The sequence below is a fragment of the Aquila chrysaetos genome, chromosome 6 (genome assembly GCF_900496995.4).
Source record: "Aquila chrysaetos chrysaetos chromosome 6, bAquChr1.4, whole genome shotgun sequence".
Classification (NCBI taxonomy): domain Eukaryota; kingdom Metazoa; phylum Chordata; class Aves; order Accipitriformes; family Accipitridae; genus Aquila; species Aquila chrysaetos.
In genome coordinates, this window is record NC_044009.1 from 24,320,191 (window position 1) to 24,339,683 (window position 19,493).

General features: G+C 42.7%; 1 protein-coding gene across 1 annotated transcript; it reads right to left on the minus strand.

The window, feature by feature from the left end:
• Nucleotides 1–8,653: 8,653 nt before the first annotated feature.
• FAM237A (family with sequence similarity 237 member A) lies at nt 8,654–13,510 on the minus strand. The gene is made up of 2 exons (XM_030019155.1): nt 13,102–13,510; nt 8,654–8,934 (listed from the first exon to the last, which is right to left on the minus strand). The coding sequence occupies exons 1-2, from the start codon at nt 13,508–13,510 to the stop codon at nt 8,795–8,797; spliced, it is 549 nt and encodes a 182-aa protein (XP_029875015.1). The 3' UTR covers nt 8,654–8,794.
• Between the last annotated feature and the right edge of the window lie 5,983 nt (nt 13,511–19,493).

Genomic DNA, 19,493 nt, shown 5'->3' on the forward strand with positions numbered 1-19,493 from the left:
TTTACTCATGGGAAGCACTTTGCTCTTATTTGTGGACCAACTTCCAGCATTTATGTGCCTGTTCACAGAACCAGGCTCTGAGTTTGTTGAAGGTAGTCTGCTTTTTACAGTAAAGACCCATTAAATGCTGTTATAAGGGACTATTGTAATATTAATTTTAATTTTAAATGGTCTGACTTGCTGCCCCATTCAGACAAATCTTGCATAATTCCAGTGAAACTGATAGGGCTCTTGTCTGTGAGCCAATGCATACCCAAAAGAAAGTGAATCAGATTAACTTCTGGATGTAACTAAGCAAGGGAGATAACTATTTCTGCTGTGTGATTTGAAGCAGTTGGTTTATTACTGTTGTGTTAACAAGATTTTCTGTCTGTCTCCACCTCAGCTGTGGGGAAAACAAAACTGTATTTCTATCTTGACTTCTTAGAGAAATCCCAACTCTAGAACAGAGATATGGGTGGTATTTTTATCATACGGTGCTCTGGGTAGGTAATTTCTAAATCTTCTCTGGTGTGCATGGGAGGGTGGCACTTCTAATTGAAAAAATCACAGTATCTTTTCGAGGAGAAGTGGCCTGTGCAGAAACTGTTGGTATCATCAAAAAAGCTGCATAGAATACCAGGAGGAAGAAGGAACTCCATCAAAGGGGTAGAGGTTGTTTTTACTCCTTTGTTGCTTGGGGGGAAATGATGGCAATCTTTTGCAGGTCAGGGAGTTGCCATAAGTAGTTTGCTTCTAGACAGAGGGACTGCTATAATGTGTCTCCTGTTGCAGCCACCTTTGAGAGAAAAGTAAAATTCCAAGATGCAAGGCTCAGTCCTGGCCACGGTTCCACTCAGCTCACATCTTTCCTGATCTAGAACACTCCTGTTCTTGCTAATTCCACGGATACAGCCCAGTTCCTGAAATACTGGCCTCTAACCCCAAAGCTGACAAAAATTTCCTCAGCTGATGAAGAGGAGAAAGTTTGTGCTACAGTGTTTGCTCTTTTCCATGACTGCATATATTTGTGTGTGTGATACAGCTAAATTCCCACCCTCCTGTGTCCCTGGCAGGTACATGAAGAAGCAGTTCAATAAATGGAAGGACAAAATGCAGTTTCTTCACAACTGCCAGGAAGACAAAAGCTGCAAAATAGAGGCAAAGCTCCAAAGCCTGAGAGCAAGCCATGAAAACCTGCAAATGAAGCTGCAGCAAATGAAGCAAGAAGTAAAGGTATGTGATAAATATACCAAGAACCTTCACAGATATGGGCAATTACTGAACACTAACTACTCCTTTTCCTGCAGACCAGCACTCTTGATGCTATTTCATGCACCCTCTGCTTGCCTGCTCAGTCATCTTAGGTTCTTATCTTCAGAGAAAGCAGATAGGCTCTTTGCAGCAGGGATTTTCTTGTCATTCTGTATATATTTAGCATCTAGCACAGATACCCATGTCTGGGATGTTTAGATACTACTGCAATGAAAATAATGAGAGGGTATTCCAATAAGAGTGAAAAAATGGTTTCAAACAGAAGTGTTAGATACTGCATCGCAGTCTTTTCTTTAGAGAAGAATCCTATGTTGGCACTGAATAAATAAAATACTCTTTTGTCATTCCTAATTGCTGTCTTGTACTGGGATGTAATACAGACCTCTTACAGAAAATATTTTATTTCTTTTCAATTGTATTGACTCTTGCTCATTTAAAGTATCTCTGAAGTTCCAAAAAGGCCCTTATTTCACAGGGAATGCATATTTGCCACCTAGAGCATTTTTGCAGCATTTTCTGCAATGCTGTGTTTAGAGTGTTCTTCAGGGATGGTCAAACATAGAGAAAAGCCAGACACACCTGCAGTGCACACTTAGTGAGCTTTATGTCACTTGCACGTGGAGTCCCGTATGACCTGGCATGTCATACCATCCTGTGTGTATGCTGTGACACTGGCCCATCCACAACATGAGGGACTGGCTGCACACACGCAGTTAAGTGTCCAGTGTATGCACAGGCAGCTCAGTGCATCCCAGTTACATCAGACTCGGCATTAATGCAGTGGATGGTATTTGCCATCATAGTTCTGTCTAGAAAATTCCAAGTACAATTGTGGCACTGACAACTGACCTAGTTTTGGAATTTCAAATGTTAACAGGTCTGAGGTGTCTGATGTGTGTTTAATATACACATATATTTTTCCCTTAGTTTAATTCTTTTAGAACAATTTTCCTGCAAATTTATTCTTGGGACATTATTATTCCCACTTTTCAATGGCATTAAAGCATATAATGTCTTCAGATTGGAATTGTGGAAAAAATGGCCACATAGATTTGTCTAAACTCAAACACAAAGTTTTATTTTATTGCAGGAAAATATTTTATTTGTGAAAAGAATTGGTTTAGTTCACCAGAGATTTAAAAAAAAATACTTATTCTGACCCAAAATTATTTTCCTACCTATTTTAGTACTACCAGAAAACAAAAATATCAATTATTTTCACAATGTAGTTTCTGTGTTTTATCTACTGTAGACAATGTTACAGTCATCAGAGCATCCTTTTGCGCAGTGTCAGAATACGATGCCAAGAAATCCACATGTCCTGCTGGAAAGGAGAATGCAGAGTGGATTAAATCCTGACCAAATAAAGCCTACTGCCAGAACATGTGCAGACTGGAAATCTTGGAATTCCCCCAACTCTGCAAATAGATTACAGCTTTTACAGACACCTGAGGTTCCCACTGCAGTGGACTTCATGTTCTCAGAAGACCCACTGGAGCCAGTGTCCCTGCAGAGCAACAGACCTTTTATGGGACAGTATAAAAAAGCAAAAGAGAATCAAACATATCTGCCTGAATTGACAGAAAACTCCTTCGGTGGCATCATGAGGAATACAGTTCTTACTCCTACTGCAGTGCAGATACCACCTGATGAGAAGGAAGTCAGTGAGGAAGTAGAACTGCAGCAGCTTGTGATGAAACTGAAGGAAGCATTGTCTCTCCAAGCCCAACCAGGTATAAGTTCTCTCAGTTATCTTGACACTGTCTTCTCACCTTCATCCAGTTTAGTATATAATATTGTTCATAATCATTTAACCCTCAGGGGAAACTCACAATCTTGCCTTTGCCATTGCAGAAGTACTCCAGCTCTATACTGTAAGGTAGAACATACTCCTGTCCTGTAAGGTGAAATATAGCCCCTACTGTTGGACTAATTTGAAACTGGATGAGTCAAAGCACATAAGAGGAAATCAGTCTCAGCAGTCAATTAAGGACCAAACTTATACTGGTCAGGGCATGGGACGTCTTTTCTGTTGCCACTTCAGTGACACTGTAACTACGACTCTAGTCCCAGGCAGACTTCCAGCAGTACAAAATCCTTTTGTAATCAATGGTCTTACACAGCAGAGCTTCGCTCAACACTCAGGATGCCTCCCTTTTGATACTGAGGATGTAATAAGGAGAATGACAGAAAAAGCTGCTGTTTCTACAGAGTTATCTCAAATTAGAGATTTAGACAGAGTTTTTCAGGGCTCTGGCAGCATCCAAATGCTCTGAAAGACTTAAAATCTGTTCTACTTTCCAGCTCAACAGTCTGCTTTGCAGCAGGAGTTCTTCTCTACAGCTGAAGATGTTTGCAGATCCTTTTCTGACCTCATCAACCAAGTAACTTCACCAGCTTGTAAGTGATGGAAACTACTATTCACCTTACAGCTTCACTGAACTATTGAAGGTAATTGATGCCATGTGAGACTCTTTGAAGTGTCTCAGATGTTGCATTATAATAACCCAGCATAACAGATTTCTGCATTTACTGACTTCACCAGGAACCATAGTGTTAGAGAGCAATGTTGCTTTTCTACTGGTGGCTTCCAGCTCCTGTGCAGTAGATATTGGCCCAACTGATAAAAATCAGCATGTCTTCATTAATATTACACTGGCTTTCACAACTGTCCTGCCCTGTCCTCTCTTCTTACTGCTGTATAATCAGTAATGGCCTGTGTTTCAGGAACATTTATTTTTTATATGAGAGTTGGCTTGAGTCAACTGGTTTCAGTGACGTATATTCTATCAATCACATCATTGTTTCTTAGACTAAAGGAAGGAATAAGTTCTTAACTGCCAGACTTCTCAATACCTGATATTTACATATTCATATTTTTCCAAACTATTGAATTCATATTTGAAGGAAAAGATACTTTGAACATTTAAAGGAATTTGATTGCTTTAGAAGAGCCTTTCTATTCTTGATTAACTTATATATTAATATAGAACAGTTAATAAGAATGTAATGTTTAGTATAGTATGGTTAATAAGAATGTAGTCTTACCTGCAGCATTTAAAATGTGAGAAAAGTAATTTTTTCCTTGGTTATTAGTACTTTGTATTTGGTGGAACATATCTAAAATTTCCAGATTATTAAAAATACTTGTCAAGCCTGTACACACGTGTACGGGCATATATGCATGTATGTAAACACATAAGCTGCACAGAAGTTTGTAAACAGATAGATGATTGGCTGTAGGTAGCAGGTTGTACTTGTTGAAGTCTATTACAAAGCATCTGTTAGGCATCAGCAGGGAAACAGGCTGGGATTTGAAGAGAAAGTAAGATATCACACAAAAGAAACATTGCATACTGCTTTAATCCATTTGTACTACAGTCTAGCTTTCTTCTTATAATGATGGGTGAGTGAAGGCCTTAGAAAGAATTTAGATGGTTCTTAGAAGAAAAATAATAGATGCTCACTACTTTCCTTTCATTGCTTCTTGTTCGCTATACATTTCTTACAGCAGTGCAACTCAGTGAGAAACATTGGTATAGTCTGTGATGATAATGTCATCAAACGGATATTGTTGTAGTGACATCAGTTCTGAAGGTTCCGATAATACAGGATGTTAATGATTTGCGTGATATTATCAGATGTTTTACTTCTTTGGATTGTTAACTATTTGTTAAGTGACAACGTGAACTAATGGCAAATTTACCAAGTGTGATTCCTCAGCAGTGCAAATGATTGCCCATTTCTCTCTAGCTGTTGATATGCCATGGTCAAGTTACTTCCTTGGAATTGTGCTGTATCTCTTGTTGATGACAGTGACAAGGAAAACGGTTTTTTTCTGATAATGCACAAAAGTATTTTAAAGATCTGAGAAATGGAAATGTTTCAGTACCACTTCATAGACAGATAAAAATTATAAATTCAGCCACTTACTATCACTGTTCTGCAGGAAGTGCATAAAAAAAAGAGTGAATGCTTATGTGCATGCGGGCTCAAAACCAATTATGGTTCAAGAAAATTTGCATACTTTAAAGGACTTAATTTGAATCACTGGAACTATACCAGCTTTCCAAGACAGAAAATACTGCTAGTTTTTACAGGAATTTTTCTGTGATTACTAAGAAAATAAATTTGGTTTGGGTGAAAGGAAATTATTTTTTGAAGCTTTGGGAGAAAAGTCAGGTAAGTTACATATTATGAAGCTTCATTTCATGTATAATCAAACAGGGTTTAGGCTGATATGATTGAAAAGGCCAATGAAAAGTGTAGTGCTTAAGAAAAGCTGCTCAGCAGAATACTTAATAGATTTTCCCTGGTCTACTATTTTTCAGAATGAATTATAATCACCAAGATAAAGGGACTATCTGACATATTAAAATGGCTAGAAATATTTTTTTCTGTTGGTAGCACCTCAGCCACCTTTTTGAAAGACCTTACACTGTGGTAGTGATAGTAATGAACATTCCTGGTTCTTTCTGCTAGTTTTGGTCACAGGAGGCCTTAAGTACACATACTGCAAACACTCAAGAACTACAGCAACAAATAAAGGTATGCAACTGAAAGCTAACAAGCAGTTTGTCTCTAGCAAAGGAAGGGTGAAAAGTAAAGAAACTAATTGAGGGAGGAGGACCCCAGAAAACAAATAGTGATGAGGTCACTAGAAAGTGGATACACCCATATTATCACATAAACAGAACATAGTGTGAGATGGAAGCTTAGTAGGTTTTGCAATATACCGGTGCTAAGAGACACAAACAGCAACCCAAGGAACTTAACTGTTGATTATAGGAAGATACCCATCAGCTTCTCATGAGGCTTTAAATCTCCTTCAGAGTGAGTGCATCGGAATTAAAATTGGTTGGAAACGGTGACAGCTGACAAATAGTGATTTGGTCTAACGCAACATAGAAAGTTCTGGAGCACAAATTCTTACAAATAGATATTCCTGAACTACCATGCACTCTTACTTCATGGCACCACATAAAGACTCAAGGAAGTGTTTTTCCATGCTAATAAGCAGTTGTTTAGCTGCCAGGTCCCTATAAGATGAAAGGGACAAAATCCCAAGGCCTTTATTTTGTTGTTACTCAGTTCAGCTGACAATGAAGCAACCTCAGTCAGACATGTTCATCCCATCCTTCTGACATGCTCAGACTGAGAAAGAGTAAGCCAGGAACAGTATCTGCAAAATCAATCCTAATTCACCCCAAGATCTGCCATGAAGTTTACAAGGGAGAGTGGTAGGAGGCAATATCCTGCCTTTAACCATACAGATATTTTTAATTATTCCTGTACAGTAAATCTGCTTGCAACTCATACTCACAGCACTTGCTTTTTCTTAACACAGCCACCCTAGAAGGCCCCAATAGTAAACATCAGTATCATCTGATTGCATTTTCATGCCAAATTGTTGACAACTGGATAAAAGCAAGCAAGACCTAAGTTATAAAATAGAATTAAGCTCCAAGACCAGAGACAAGTTGCCTGAGGTAGGAGGTCCTTTAGGAACTTTATCACTTACAGGTTTACATGTAATTAATTGCATCCCCTTTTTTATTTCAGCACAATTAGTAATATAGATTGTCTCCTTTACATCAGCAATATCCAAATGTTCTCCATAGTGTGACCTATGCTAGAGATTCATTTGTTTTCTCAGTCTTTCCTGCCCATTTCCTCAAAGGCCAAATGATGCTACAGCCTCTTAAGAAGCTTGCTGAAGCAGAGAGGCATTGCAAATTTGTTTAAGCTAAACATCAGTTTGGCCCATAGTGGTATTTCACCATTTCTGTTGCTGTCTGAAGGGAGGAAGCAAGCTGCCAGCAGACCTTTCCTGGGGGATGCTGTTGTTACAGGTGGGGCATATCTGAAGTGGAAGCACTAGCTCTTCCCGAAGAGCCCTATGGAAAAGCATCTAAGATAAACAGTACCTGCTCAGATAATCTGTCTGGTTTTATGTTTTCTAGAGCTTGAAAGCATATGGGAACAGGTAACATCTGGTCTACCACAACAGCAATCCTAGTTGGCTGGGGCATCCAGCTCTTAACATGTTCTTTGTCAGTTGCTGGTCTTAATAGCTGTAGGGACTGTGGGTGAAGACTGTCTCTTATATTAATACAAAGTTGTGCACAATGGGGCTTTTAGATATATTAATGTAATTTAGATAATTAACAACAATAGTACAGCAGTGAGCAGATCTGTTGTAACAATGCTCTTGCCTCCCTCACCGTAGCAGGGCACTCTTGCGGACTGTGGCTGCAGGCAGAGGCGGGGGGGGGGGGGGGGTTGCTGAGTAAGCTAAGCTGTGTGTTCCTGTGCTCATCCTGCTTTAGTGTTCCCTCCTTTCTTAAACATTTAAATTGTTTGTTGAATGCTTAACTTTAAGAACAAATTCAGTGCCATTGGAGCTGATAGCTCTCTTACAATTTTTTGTCTGCTTCCATAAGGTCAGGATTTCACCCAACAGGACTATGTTTAAGCTTTATTTTGCTCAGGCCCAGTAACCATTTTAAGATTTCATTTACACATTTTGCTACTTGAACCTATTTCTGCAAGTTGATGAACACCTAGCAAATGAGTTTTTCTTTGGGCATTTGAAAACAAAAAAAAGGAACCAAATATTGCTACATGCTCAAGGAAAGAAACTTTGAATGAGCAACTAAATGTAGTTTCCCTGGAAAGCTGAATTTTTTAGTTGCATTCAGTCAGCCAGGGAATGAAAATATTTCATTTCACCAAAGCATCAAATGTTACCTGCCCAAAGTTACATTGCATTAGTTTAATATCAAATTGCCTATTAGAGTTATGAATAATGGTCAAACTGATTTGTCTACAAAGAACTTGCAAACTGAAAAAGAAGCAAATTCAAGTTATCTGTGAGAAGTATTTTGATTAAACACTTTAAGTGACAATGTGTAACATTTTAAGTGGTGCTTTTAATAACTAAAAATTTAGGGAAAATACTGTAAAAATATCACGTGAAAGCAAACAGAGGAGCTGGTAAAACCTGTTAACCCTTTTACTTTTGCTGGAAAACTGAAAACATTTTTTAAGGTATTTTTAACATAAAAATATGTACTACTTTTCTTTAGTGTGACGATATCTTTCAGCAGTGGTTGTTTTGCATGAGTGTACAGCTGTGCATACAATAAAACATCACCATCTTGACCCTAATCCTGTCTTGCAGCCAGCAGAGGTTTTTGGCAGCTTCCTGCTCTGCTTGTCTATGTCTTATTGGAGGATCAGTTATTTCCTGGTTTGGCACCCAGAAGACAATACATTGAATAGGTCACATGCCTTACAAAAAGCCTGACATACACACAGATTAAAGTAGGCAACTGCTTATAAATCATGCAGTTTATTAAGGAGGTTGAATTCATAGGTAATTAAAAAAACCCACAAGTTCAAGTTAATCAGAGATACAGTGCTCATAGTTATAGGCCTTCTTTCACCATGTAAATTGACATCAATGAGGATTAAAATGCAAAAATTAAAGAGAAGTAGTTAAAAAATATCTACAAATCAAGATCTTCGACTAAATGTGTCATTTCCTCTTTTTCCCTAGCTCTCCAATGAGTCTTCCAAGTAATGTAGATTTACTCTTATGCATGTGGATACTTATTAAATCTTCAAATGAGTCTTTCTTCTTCAGAACTGATGACCTCTGAATATGAGAAAATATCCCTGAAAAGTGACATGAAAATGCATATAAGTAATCAATTTCCAAACAGCAACGAGCAGCTGAATACTTAGTTTCCCACATCCATGTTTCCTTTGTCTTTAGCTGCTGCTGGTCCCCATTTTATCAGCATTACCCGCAAACCTCTTGTTTTGGCGATAGCCTATCCCTCCATTTGCAAGTTGCCTTTCAGTGACAAGTTGCTTTTCCCCCAGCATGGACCTTTTCCTTCAGTCTTCCTATAAAATTCTTCCAGTTGTAATTAGCAGAGTCAAAACACATGAGTCTGCTCACAGTCTTACTGACTCACTGTCTTCTCATCAGCCTCCCTGCACAGGGCATGAGATCGCTCACATGTTATTTCCTTGAGGAACTATGGGGCATTTTCTTTGCAATGACCTCCAAAAGCCAGCAGATTGGCCTTATTTCTTTTAGACACATTTATCTTCTGAAAAAGTAACTGGTTAACACAGTATCTGTTCATTTACCAGACCTCAAATGCATAACACAGCAGCCTTTGCCCCACTACCTTCCCTGACACCCTGCAGCCCAGCAGATTTGGGACAGCAAGTTGTGTCTGTCTTGGGCCAGGTGCAAGGGCTGATCCAAGCCCAATTACCTGCACCTGTGAGGGAGGTATGCACAGCTGTGGCCACTCTGAGTGGCAAGGTAGCAGGGGGGCTGCTGGGTGAAGAGAAAAGAGGTAGAGAGGGTTTTGTGTTTGTGTTCTTCAAAGGTTTATACTGGGGACGTGCTACGTGGCTTCTTGAGGAGGGTTGTCTTGTACAGCTGCTCTTCAAGAAGATTTGCTGTGAGTACAAAAGCTATGTTTCCCTTGTGGTTCTGAAGTCTTATTTTGGCTCATTAAGAGTTGTTACAACTATAACATATCTAGCTCCAGCATTATATTGGGAAGGTTTTTATGAAACCTGCTTTTTCGTAGTGTTTGGATTTTGTTAGGGGAAAGGGATGAGTTACTAAAGATACCTTGGTCAGGTAACTGTAAAAGACTGTCCCTACTTGTTGCAGTTTAAAGCTGACTAACACTTCTCTGCAGGATATCTACGGAAGTTGAAATGCTTCTGGGTTAAGTGGGATGTTAGCTGGATGGAGGGAGTTTGTCAGATAACTCAAATATGGCTGTCCTGATTTTGTTGTGTTTTTCATGGATTGTGTAGAGTTTGAAGAGTATTTTCAGACTTTTTAGTAACCTCGATCAGGAGCCTGGCAGGACTAGAGTGGTTCAGCAAACAGTGCTTGCACCCATAAGTCTGGACCTGGGCTACTTCTACCACTGTCTTGATGGATGCTCAGACTTGTTTCCCAGGAGGGCAAAGTATGAGGAACTGTGGAAGTGCTTCTTAGATGTGATGAAGCAGTTCTGCTTAGTACTACTGAGATGCTTTTACTAAGGACTTCACTAGTCTTTTTGGCTTGGAGGGCTTTTCTGTTTTCTTCTTGGAAAAGCTGAGTTCCTGATGCTCAATTTTCACAATGACCTCAGGGGATTTGTCCTTTAGTTCTGAAATCTGACACTAGAATAATAACACCATAACATCAGCATTTCTGTGCCAAGTCCAGATCTCTGCCTTGCTTTTCTAATTCAATTATATGTTTAAGAAACTACAGTGAATGTGGCTTACAGATTGCTCCTGATTTATGATCCTGTTTGCAATTAAAAAAAACACAACCAAATTGGAATTGTGAATATTTAAGAGGAATAAGATTTAAAACTTCAGTATGGAGCAATAAAGACATTATCAACTGTTGCAAAAGTAACAGTATAAAGCAAAAAAATCTTGCTTTATTGTTTGACTTCTAGAACAAGCCTACTGAAAGTTATTCATACCCACCCGTGTAGACGTGAAGTACGCAAGGTCATTCAAATGCTGTTAGTGCTGCTCTTTGGGCTAGGAAAACGGGCTTGTACATCTCTTTACACATAAGAAGTGGTAATTCTATTCCTCATCACTTGCTAGGATGCAATTCCTACCTGCAATTAACAATTGATTTCTGCTTTCACTGACGAAACAAGGCAGTAGGGTCAAGGGTTACAAAGATTAAAACAGCTGGCTTTGTTAAGAAACTGGGATACTTGGATGAGAGGTTAGATAGCTCCTCCAAAAAAAAAATAATTTAGTCTGTCACTGCTATAAGCTGCCTGCTACTGACTGATGTTTATCAATTGTACAGAGAAACCAGATTAACTGATTACAATTCACAAAACAAAGAGGTAAAAATAGAGAAGGGGAGGAATCCTTGTTTGTCTTAAAGTGCGAATACTTAGTAGTGCTTAAAATCTCTCTGTATAGGAGTAAATAAAGGTCAGTATTAATCATAAAACCCATAATTTGATTCTGCCAAATACATCAGACTGTTACTCTTAATCTTGACTGGAACAAAAGCTCTTTGGGAAAATCACAGTGTGATATAGACATGAAGAGCCAGATGTAAACAAAAGGCTAAGGGGGAATTTAGTGATATTCAAAACTGCAATTCTGAAAACAAAAATTCATCTGGTGCTTTAGCCTGGTGGGCATCTCAGTTTTTGATAGTACTGCCTCATGTATCTAAAGTTGCATTCTGTTTGCACCCAAAAGTGCATCAGTCTGGTCAGGACTGAGCAACTTGTTGTGTTTTGAGATGTCTAATGACACTTGGGAACCAGAAGAGGGTTCTGTGCTGCCTGCCATCAGTGTGGCTCAACACAGTAAAGATCTTCTCAGAGCTATGTGATAGCTCAGATTCTTTGCAGAGCAGGATAGGACCCACTCCTTGCTTTTAAAATGCAGATAGCTGTTGTTTGGCTCAGAGTTTAGAAACTGGCCATGTGTGTGTGAAGAGCTCTTCAGTCTGAGGGGACCGATTCAAGTACAACTCCTATCTCCTAGCTTAATGGCTAGGATACTCTCTGTAGGTAATGGGGGCAAGGACATCTCAATCCTTCCTATCTCAAACCCTGTCTTTCGATACACAAAACGTTTTAAGGTTTGTGGGCAAGATCTGAACTGTCCGGTGGTGTAGTGTCCCTGGGTGGAAGAATCCTGAGTTCAAGTCTCTTTTTTAGAGACACTCTAATGGGTAACTGCCCAGAGAGGTTCTTCATTATTCCATGGACATTTCCCCCAAACATCTTGATGAATAAGACACTGATACAGGAAATGGAGATAAGGGTCTGAATCCATTCAAGTGGAAAGGCAGTTTTGCTGTCTCCCTGTGGGCCTGAGGCACTATGCTGTTGGTGATGGCAGCAGCACTTCTACCCCTCTATCAAATTATAGCACCTGCCAATTTCTGAAAGTGGACATTCTCAAGGGAAGGCTGCATCTGTTGGTAGCAGGATCAGAACTAAAGCCTTGGAAGAGACTGAGATTTAGGAAAAGCTATGCTGTATCTTCCTGCTGGGAATGGGGAGGCTAAGTGACATGCTACCTTTTGCAGATTGTGCTGTGAGGTGCCAGCTCTTGCCTTACCGCTTATGGAGACACTTACTTTAAGCCTGGGGATTCTGCTCTGTGGCTGGGAACCTGGAGATTAGGAATTGCAGCATTTAGTGTCATAGGTAGTGTTCTTCCTCCTGAAGCCGTAGCTGTGTCTGAAAGCCTGCACGCATCTGAATCCTAGGTCTGTTTCCATTGTGTGTTGGGCAAAGTTACCAGTGTGGAAATAGGAAATATCTAGTGATCGACTACTAGATGGCAAGTAAACATATCCTTACTCTTTTGCTGAAAGACTGCTGCTCTCCCCAGCAGCACCAGTGCAATGCACTCCTGGGGTGATGCACCACTCGGAATGAGGAATGCAGAACTAGCCTGTCTGTGGCACAATACTGGTAAAAATGCTGGTGTAGAATTATCTTTGTATGTTCAGTTGCTGAGCTGCCGCCTTTGTTTGATTCCTCCTATGTTTCATTTTCTGCTGCCCCTCATCCCCCACCAAACTGAAACTTAAAAGCTGTTGTTAGAGTTCAGATTATTTGGATGTCAAATTTTTACTGAGATCACTCTGAACATAAACACAGCTCTGTACTGGATTGGGGGGAGTGGGGGGCAGTTGTGCAGCACTGTCCTCTGTTTTTGTACTATTACCACATAACACAATAAGCCTGTATCTCTTTTCTTTCCTACTAGACTCTAGTTATTGCCCATGAGACATATTAAAGGAGTAGTAACCTTGGTTTCTCCCTGTGAACTGAGACTGTAGAGTAGCAATCTTCTGTTCAGCTTCTGCTAGCTGCCTTCTCCCTAGGCCATGGGTTCTGGAGAGCACACAGTCTACATAGATATCCCAGAAGAGTTGAGCCAGGTCCCAGAACAGAGCCCCATGTTTCAAGTTCTCTGATGATTTCAGGAAGATCATGAAGTCCCAAAAGCCACTGACGGAGTCAGAAATGCGAGGCTTCCTCATCTCCAGTAAGACAGCCGAGGAGGATTCCCAACACTGGGGGTCTGCTCGCCCAAGAGCTAGTGGATCAATTTGGCTATAGCAGAGGAAAGGTGTCATGCAAAATGCTCCCATGATTAGCAGAGTGCAGGTGAGCCTCATGTTGCAGTGGATTATTCTTCTGCTCCCAAGGTCCATTGTGTCACTGAAATGTAACAAAACCAAAAGAAGCTGAAAAACTTCTCAGGAGCAAAGCCTTGGTACCTTACATGATATAGAAGGCACTTCAGATGTTGATAGTTTTTTCTCTGCTCTTTAAAGACCTATGTATCCTTTTTTGCATGTATGAATATAAATACCAGTGGAGTTGTATTAACTCTGTGCAGCAGAAGTGTGTGTTAAAAATTTGTTAATCATCCTCAAATCCATGTGATGAACTTTCTTATCTGGAAATTCTTCATCTTGAAAGTTTTTGGCCTTTCTTAATTTACAGATCCCTAACCTTTTTCAGTAAAAATCCATTCCTTCTTACAGAGAATTTAAGCCTTCAGGCAGTCTTGCTTTCCTCAAAATTTTATGAGCCCTTTAAAATAGTCTGCAGACTCACAGGCATCTGTGGACAGCAGGTGGAAAAGTGTTTGTTGAAATTGTGTTCTAATGAATTAATGGTAGGTTGCAAAATCATCCATTAAACAGAAGTGTTTTATCTGCTTTAGCATTCTGGATTTTAATGCAGAGCAGCTCTGAAGAGAGGGTATAGCAAAGCCACAGCACAGCAGCTGTATTGTACAGCATGTATACATGCAGATAGAATCATAGAATAGTTTGGGTTAGAAGGGACCTTTAAAGGTCATCTAGTCCGACCCCCCTGCAGTAAGCAGGGACATCTTCAGCTAGATCAGGGTGCTCAGAGCCCTGTCCAACCTGACCTTGGATGTTTCCAGGGATGGGGCATATACAGCCTCTCTGGGCAACCTGTTCCAGTGTCTCACCACCCTCATCGTAAAAAATTTCTTCCTTGTATCTAGCCCAAATCTACCCTCTTTTAGTTTAAAACCATTACCCCAGTCTTATCGCAACAGGCCCTGCTAAAAAGTCTGTCCCCATCTTATAAGCCCCCTTTAAATGTTGAAAGGCCACAACAAGGTCTTCCTGGAGCCTTCCCTTCTCCAGGCTGAACAACTCCAACTCTCTCAGCCTTTCCTCATAGGAGAGGTGTTCATCCCTCTGACGATCTTTGGCCCTCCTCTGGACCAACTCCAACAGGTCCATGTCTTTCCTGTACTGAGATAGATATAGATAGATATCTATCTACATATATATATATATAAGTACAGCCGCTTATTGCAGACCGCTGTAACAATTGTCTGTTACCTTAAAATTGTGAAACTTGATTAAGTAGCAGCTATAGTGGGAGAAATCCCGAGAATGATAACCTTTTGAGGACAGAAGGTCCCAGCTGTCTCCATCAGATTTCATTTCTAGTACGTGCTTCTATTGTGCATGTTCTAACATGCTTCTAGTATTTCTAATATACATTTCTAACGTGTAACAGGTTTGTGTGTTGGTTTTGGTGTAGCTCATGGCATATGGAGAACCTCTCATTTGTGGAAATTGGCAACGTGCAAGATCAGCTTTTAGGACAAACAATTCTGTTTAATGTATGTGCTGATCTGTTGAGTATTCATGCTTTTATGTTTTGGGTTTGATTGTTGGAGGATTTTGGCTGGGGAGAAGGTACCTCTCTTCAGGAGCTTAATGATCAACTGGCTTTTTGTGTAGAAAGCCTCTTCCATGAGTGATCATCAAGAGTACAAGCAAAGTTTCTCTGCTATGTGAAGAAAAATGTCAAAGGCAGGATAAGTGTGTGCAGAGGGATTGTGTGCGAAAGGTAGCCCAGCCACAGCAAGTGTGCAAGGCTAGGGAAGGGTAGGCTGCTTTGCTGAACATATTTCATTGTAGAGCTAAAGGACTCTTCAGAGATCTCAGTCCTGGCAGTGATATTCTTACCTAGCCCCCTATTTGGCTACCTGGTCAGGTTCTGGGAACATTTTTGAGGTATTCACACTTCACTCTCCAACTGCTTACAGTCACTTCTTAATCTGAGTTGGGACCTCATGAGGAGAATTGGCTTGACAGCCTTGGATCTGAACCTTGCATTTAATGAATAGAAGAGGTACAGCACACTCTTCCCACACTGCTCTGCCTAGTGGGATGTCACTTATGACAATGATGGTAGTAATGGGGTTGTCCTCATGCTGCTCCCAAGATCTCCAGAAGCATCATTCTTCTGTACCCTACTGCACAAGGTAGGTTTTGACTGCTTTCTCAGAAGCAAAACCAAAGACATCCTGTGAGTCACTACTTCATTCTTACTTGTTTGTGCATCAGAGCCTTTCCACTGGGCAGCAGACACCTGTGCATATATGCTATGCAATATGCACATATCTATCTATTTACTGAAGCTTTTTCAAGGGACATAATCAACTTTGTTTATCAAGCTTCTAGTTTTCAAAACAACTTGGCAATCTCAGATATGACCATGGGGAGGAAAAAAACCCACCACCACCACCAGATAGTTCAAACAAAGGAGTAATACTAAAATTGGCTTCTAAGGATGGTTCTGTCACTTGGACAGGCACTATCTGGTTTGCACTGGTTAACAACTGAACTGGTTGCTTTGCTTTCTCTGCTCCACCCACCCACCCCCCCCCCCCCCCAGCCCCTTTGGAAACTTTCTAAGTTACAAAACTGGGTGAAAGACAAGGACAAGGGTTCTGGACTTGTCAGAGGTGTGAGCAAAGGGACTACCCTGGGCAGGGAGCTGTCAGGGCATGAATATGAGGGTGGGTGCCATTTAAGGTATGGTGTGAATGGCATTGGTCAGGGCCAGTAGCCAGGACCACTAGTCCTTATGGTCTGGTCAAACTCTGGCAGCATTTTGCTATTAGTCTTCTGCAAGGTTCGGGATTTTTTTTTTTTTTTTTTTTTAAGATGTCTGAGAGCCGAGGGGATGCTCAGGAAATGTTAGTTTTCATTAATCCCTTACCTGTGTTTGTGGTGAATGCTTTCATGCAATTCCCCTCCTCGCCCTCCAATCTTTAGGTCTTTCTGTCCCTAAATCGAAGTTCATGTATGTGCGCGCTATTCACACCTTCTGGCTCCGACTTCCTCCTTCCCCCCCCCCCCCCCCCCCTTCCTCGCAGTTTAACCCCCCATTCCACTCGCCGTCATGAATAGTGCCTTACAGTGATAATATATAAAAAGTTAATTAGCTCATTCGTTATCACCACTTTACGCAGCCGGAGCTATCGGTTATGACTAGTCCCTCCATCCTAGACCTTAACGATGCCGAGGCCGGTCCCACGGAGCAGGGGAGGGAGGGAGGGAGGGTGCCCGCCTCGGCGGCGAGCGGTGTTTGCGAAGCGCCTGCCGAGCGGAGCCGCCGGGGGCAGCTCCGCGCCTTCCGCCCGCCCTCAGCCCGGGGAGCCGGGCACCACCGCCGCCGCTCCGCCGCGGGCGCCCGCCCGACCCCGCTCCCGTCCCGTCCGCTCCGCTCCGGCGGCCCCGGCCCCGCCGCCGCCCGCAGCCCTTACCTCGGCGCTCCGGCGTGCAGGGCGGGCTGGGCCGGGCAGGGCAGGGCTCTCCGCGCCCGCCGCCGCCGCCGCGCTCCTTAAGAAGCCGGAGCGGGCAGCCCCGCTTAGTTTTTACGTCAGGGCTCGGGGAGAAGCCCCCACCCCCGGGGCCCCGGCCGCCGCTCCCGGGCAGCCGGCGCTCCCGCCTTCCCTTTGCCGAGCTGCCCCCGCTGCAAGCGTGCTCCGCTCCTCTGCCCCGCCGGTCCCCTCCTCCCTACGGACCCCCGGCCCTCCTGGGGGCCAGGCTGGCGGCGGCGTTGCCTCTAGCCGAGGGGAAGCTGTGCGCTGGGGGGGTGGAAGAGTAACGACCCGGGCACTTGGCAAAGCTGCAGCCCTCCCCTTGCCCATTCTCCTAGCAGTGCTGCATCGGGGGGCCCAAGGGCAGAAAGCGAGCCCCCCCCCCCCCCCCCAACCTTGGAGCTCAAGTTGTCCACACCTGGCTCAGCCCCCAGGCATCTTGCTTGCTGTGCTTGGCTGCTGGAGCTCCCTCCACCCCAGAGCAGGAGTCTGTGTGGCACAACTAGAGCTCTTCGCTGGCTCAGGCTCAGCCCATACAGCAGCAGGTCCAGCTTTCCTGGGAATTGAGGCAGAGACCCAGAGAAGAGCAGAGTCCCACAAGAAAGCCAGTAAAGGCAGTAACTGCAGCTCAGCTCAAACGACTTTAGATAAAGGAGAGCTACCTTGGCGGGCTGCATACCCTGCAAAAGGAGGGCACCCTGGCTATATTTTTCCCTCGGGGGGGGGGGGGGGGGGGAAATAATGTGGTCTGTTATTGTTGCATTTTCTCTCTGTGAGGTTCTCAGCTGCAGCCCCTCTCCACTACCGCCTCCTTGGAACAGCTGCAAAACCTCTGTACACATTAGGGAAATAGGCCAAGCTAGTAGGGAAGTGGAGGGAAGCCATTGGTGAAAGGGCCATCTCCTGGTACATGCCGTGCGGAGAGGAAAGCCTAAGCTCAACTCTGCAAGGGACAACTCCGCCTAAGTTCACTGTGTCTGCCGTAGCCACCCCCTCGCATGCATAGAATGTGCAACTTGAAGAGCTGGTGCTCCAGAAATAAGCTGCTAACCAGTGTCGGGCATAACTTTTTTAACACTAGCTATTTGAAGCAATAGGGAGGGTGAGACCATTCTTTTTTCATAACTCTCTGTAGTCTATAGGCCAAATCATGTAACACTCTGTGGACTGTCTGAAGCCAGTCCATAACAACTGGGCAGTAGCCCATTTTATTTCAAGATTTTCACTGGCAGCTCCCTTCTGTCTTTGCACTTTGAACCATGATCCTTTCTCCATGAAGCAACTGTGCTTCAGTAGCACCAGGCTTACCTTTGTTGAAGTCAGTGGGGCCACACGGGTTTATACTAGCTGGAAAGATGGCTTGAAACACTGATTTTTCTGTTAGTCATCTATATTCCTATAATTTACGTCTTTCTGTGCATCCAGTCCATGTAAATGGAGAAGCATGTTCCTTTCCTAACCAATGATCTTACAATGCATCTGTGACGATAAACACTTGTTCTTTTCTCCTGATGTTATTTCCTCTTCTCAATGAGTAGTCCATGTGAAAGTGTATTTTGTGTAAGTAATGTTACTTTTTAACAAAAGTGAAAGGAACTTTTTGGGGGTGAGAGAACACCTGGCTAGAACCAACGTAGATAACTATATTGTAGGACTTTGGCAAATTTGCAAATGTTCCATTTATTTCTCAAGAAGTGTGGGTTTGGGAGTGGGGGAATAGTGAGCACCAACTGCTGAAACAGCCTTCAGCAGGAACTGAAGAGTGCAATGCCTTGCAAGGAGCCCTTGCAACATGGCAGGGGGAAAGCTTCTCGTTGCATGTTGGATCTCCAATGTTTCTTCTCCGTGCTATCAAATGCAGGCTATTCCAGTAGACTGCCTTCTCCCTGGTTCTAGGGCTAAAATGATCCTTAAGCTTTTTTTTCTTTCTTAAGTCTGTTCTGTAGGAGCTGATTCTAGGCCCGCGTGCTATCTGGAGCCCCCTTGGCAAGTGAGTAACCAGTGTGCTTCTCCTAGCCTCTGTGTTTGGGCATTGAACTGGGTTAGGGAGAGCAGGAAAGTGTGCCTGTAAGAGATGGGTGTTGTGATTATAACCTAAAGGCAGCTCCTGGGTAGAAAAGGCTCTGAGGCTGCTTGTGTTTATGGTTGGCCTGGGTGCGGGAGAGCGGACCACAGCAGGACTAAGTTGCTGTAGGAGTGTGTTTTTGCTCATGTTGCTGGGTCTGTGGTGCATTGCTCTAAGGACTCTGCCCCACACTGTTAAGGGTAGAGCAAAAGGCTGCAGCTGGAAAGCAAAAGGCAGAAGGTTTCTTGCGAGTTGATACTTTTCTGCCAACCTGGAACCTTTCTGGATTCACTGTTAAGAAGTGAGTTTATTAAAGTGCTCCCCAGAAGGGAACTCAATTAATCTGGTTTTGGATCAAGAATGACATTGGTTTCTTTCCACTCAGAATCCTTCTGGTAGACCCAAGGGTGCTGAACCGGGGGTTCTCAGAGAAATGAGAGTCACTGCTCAAGGGAAATACTGC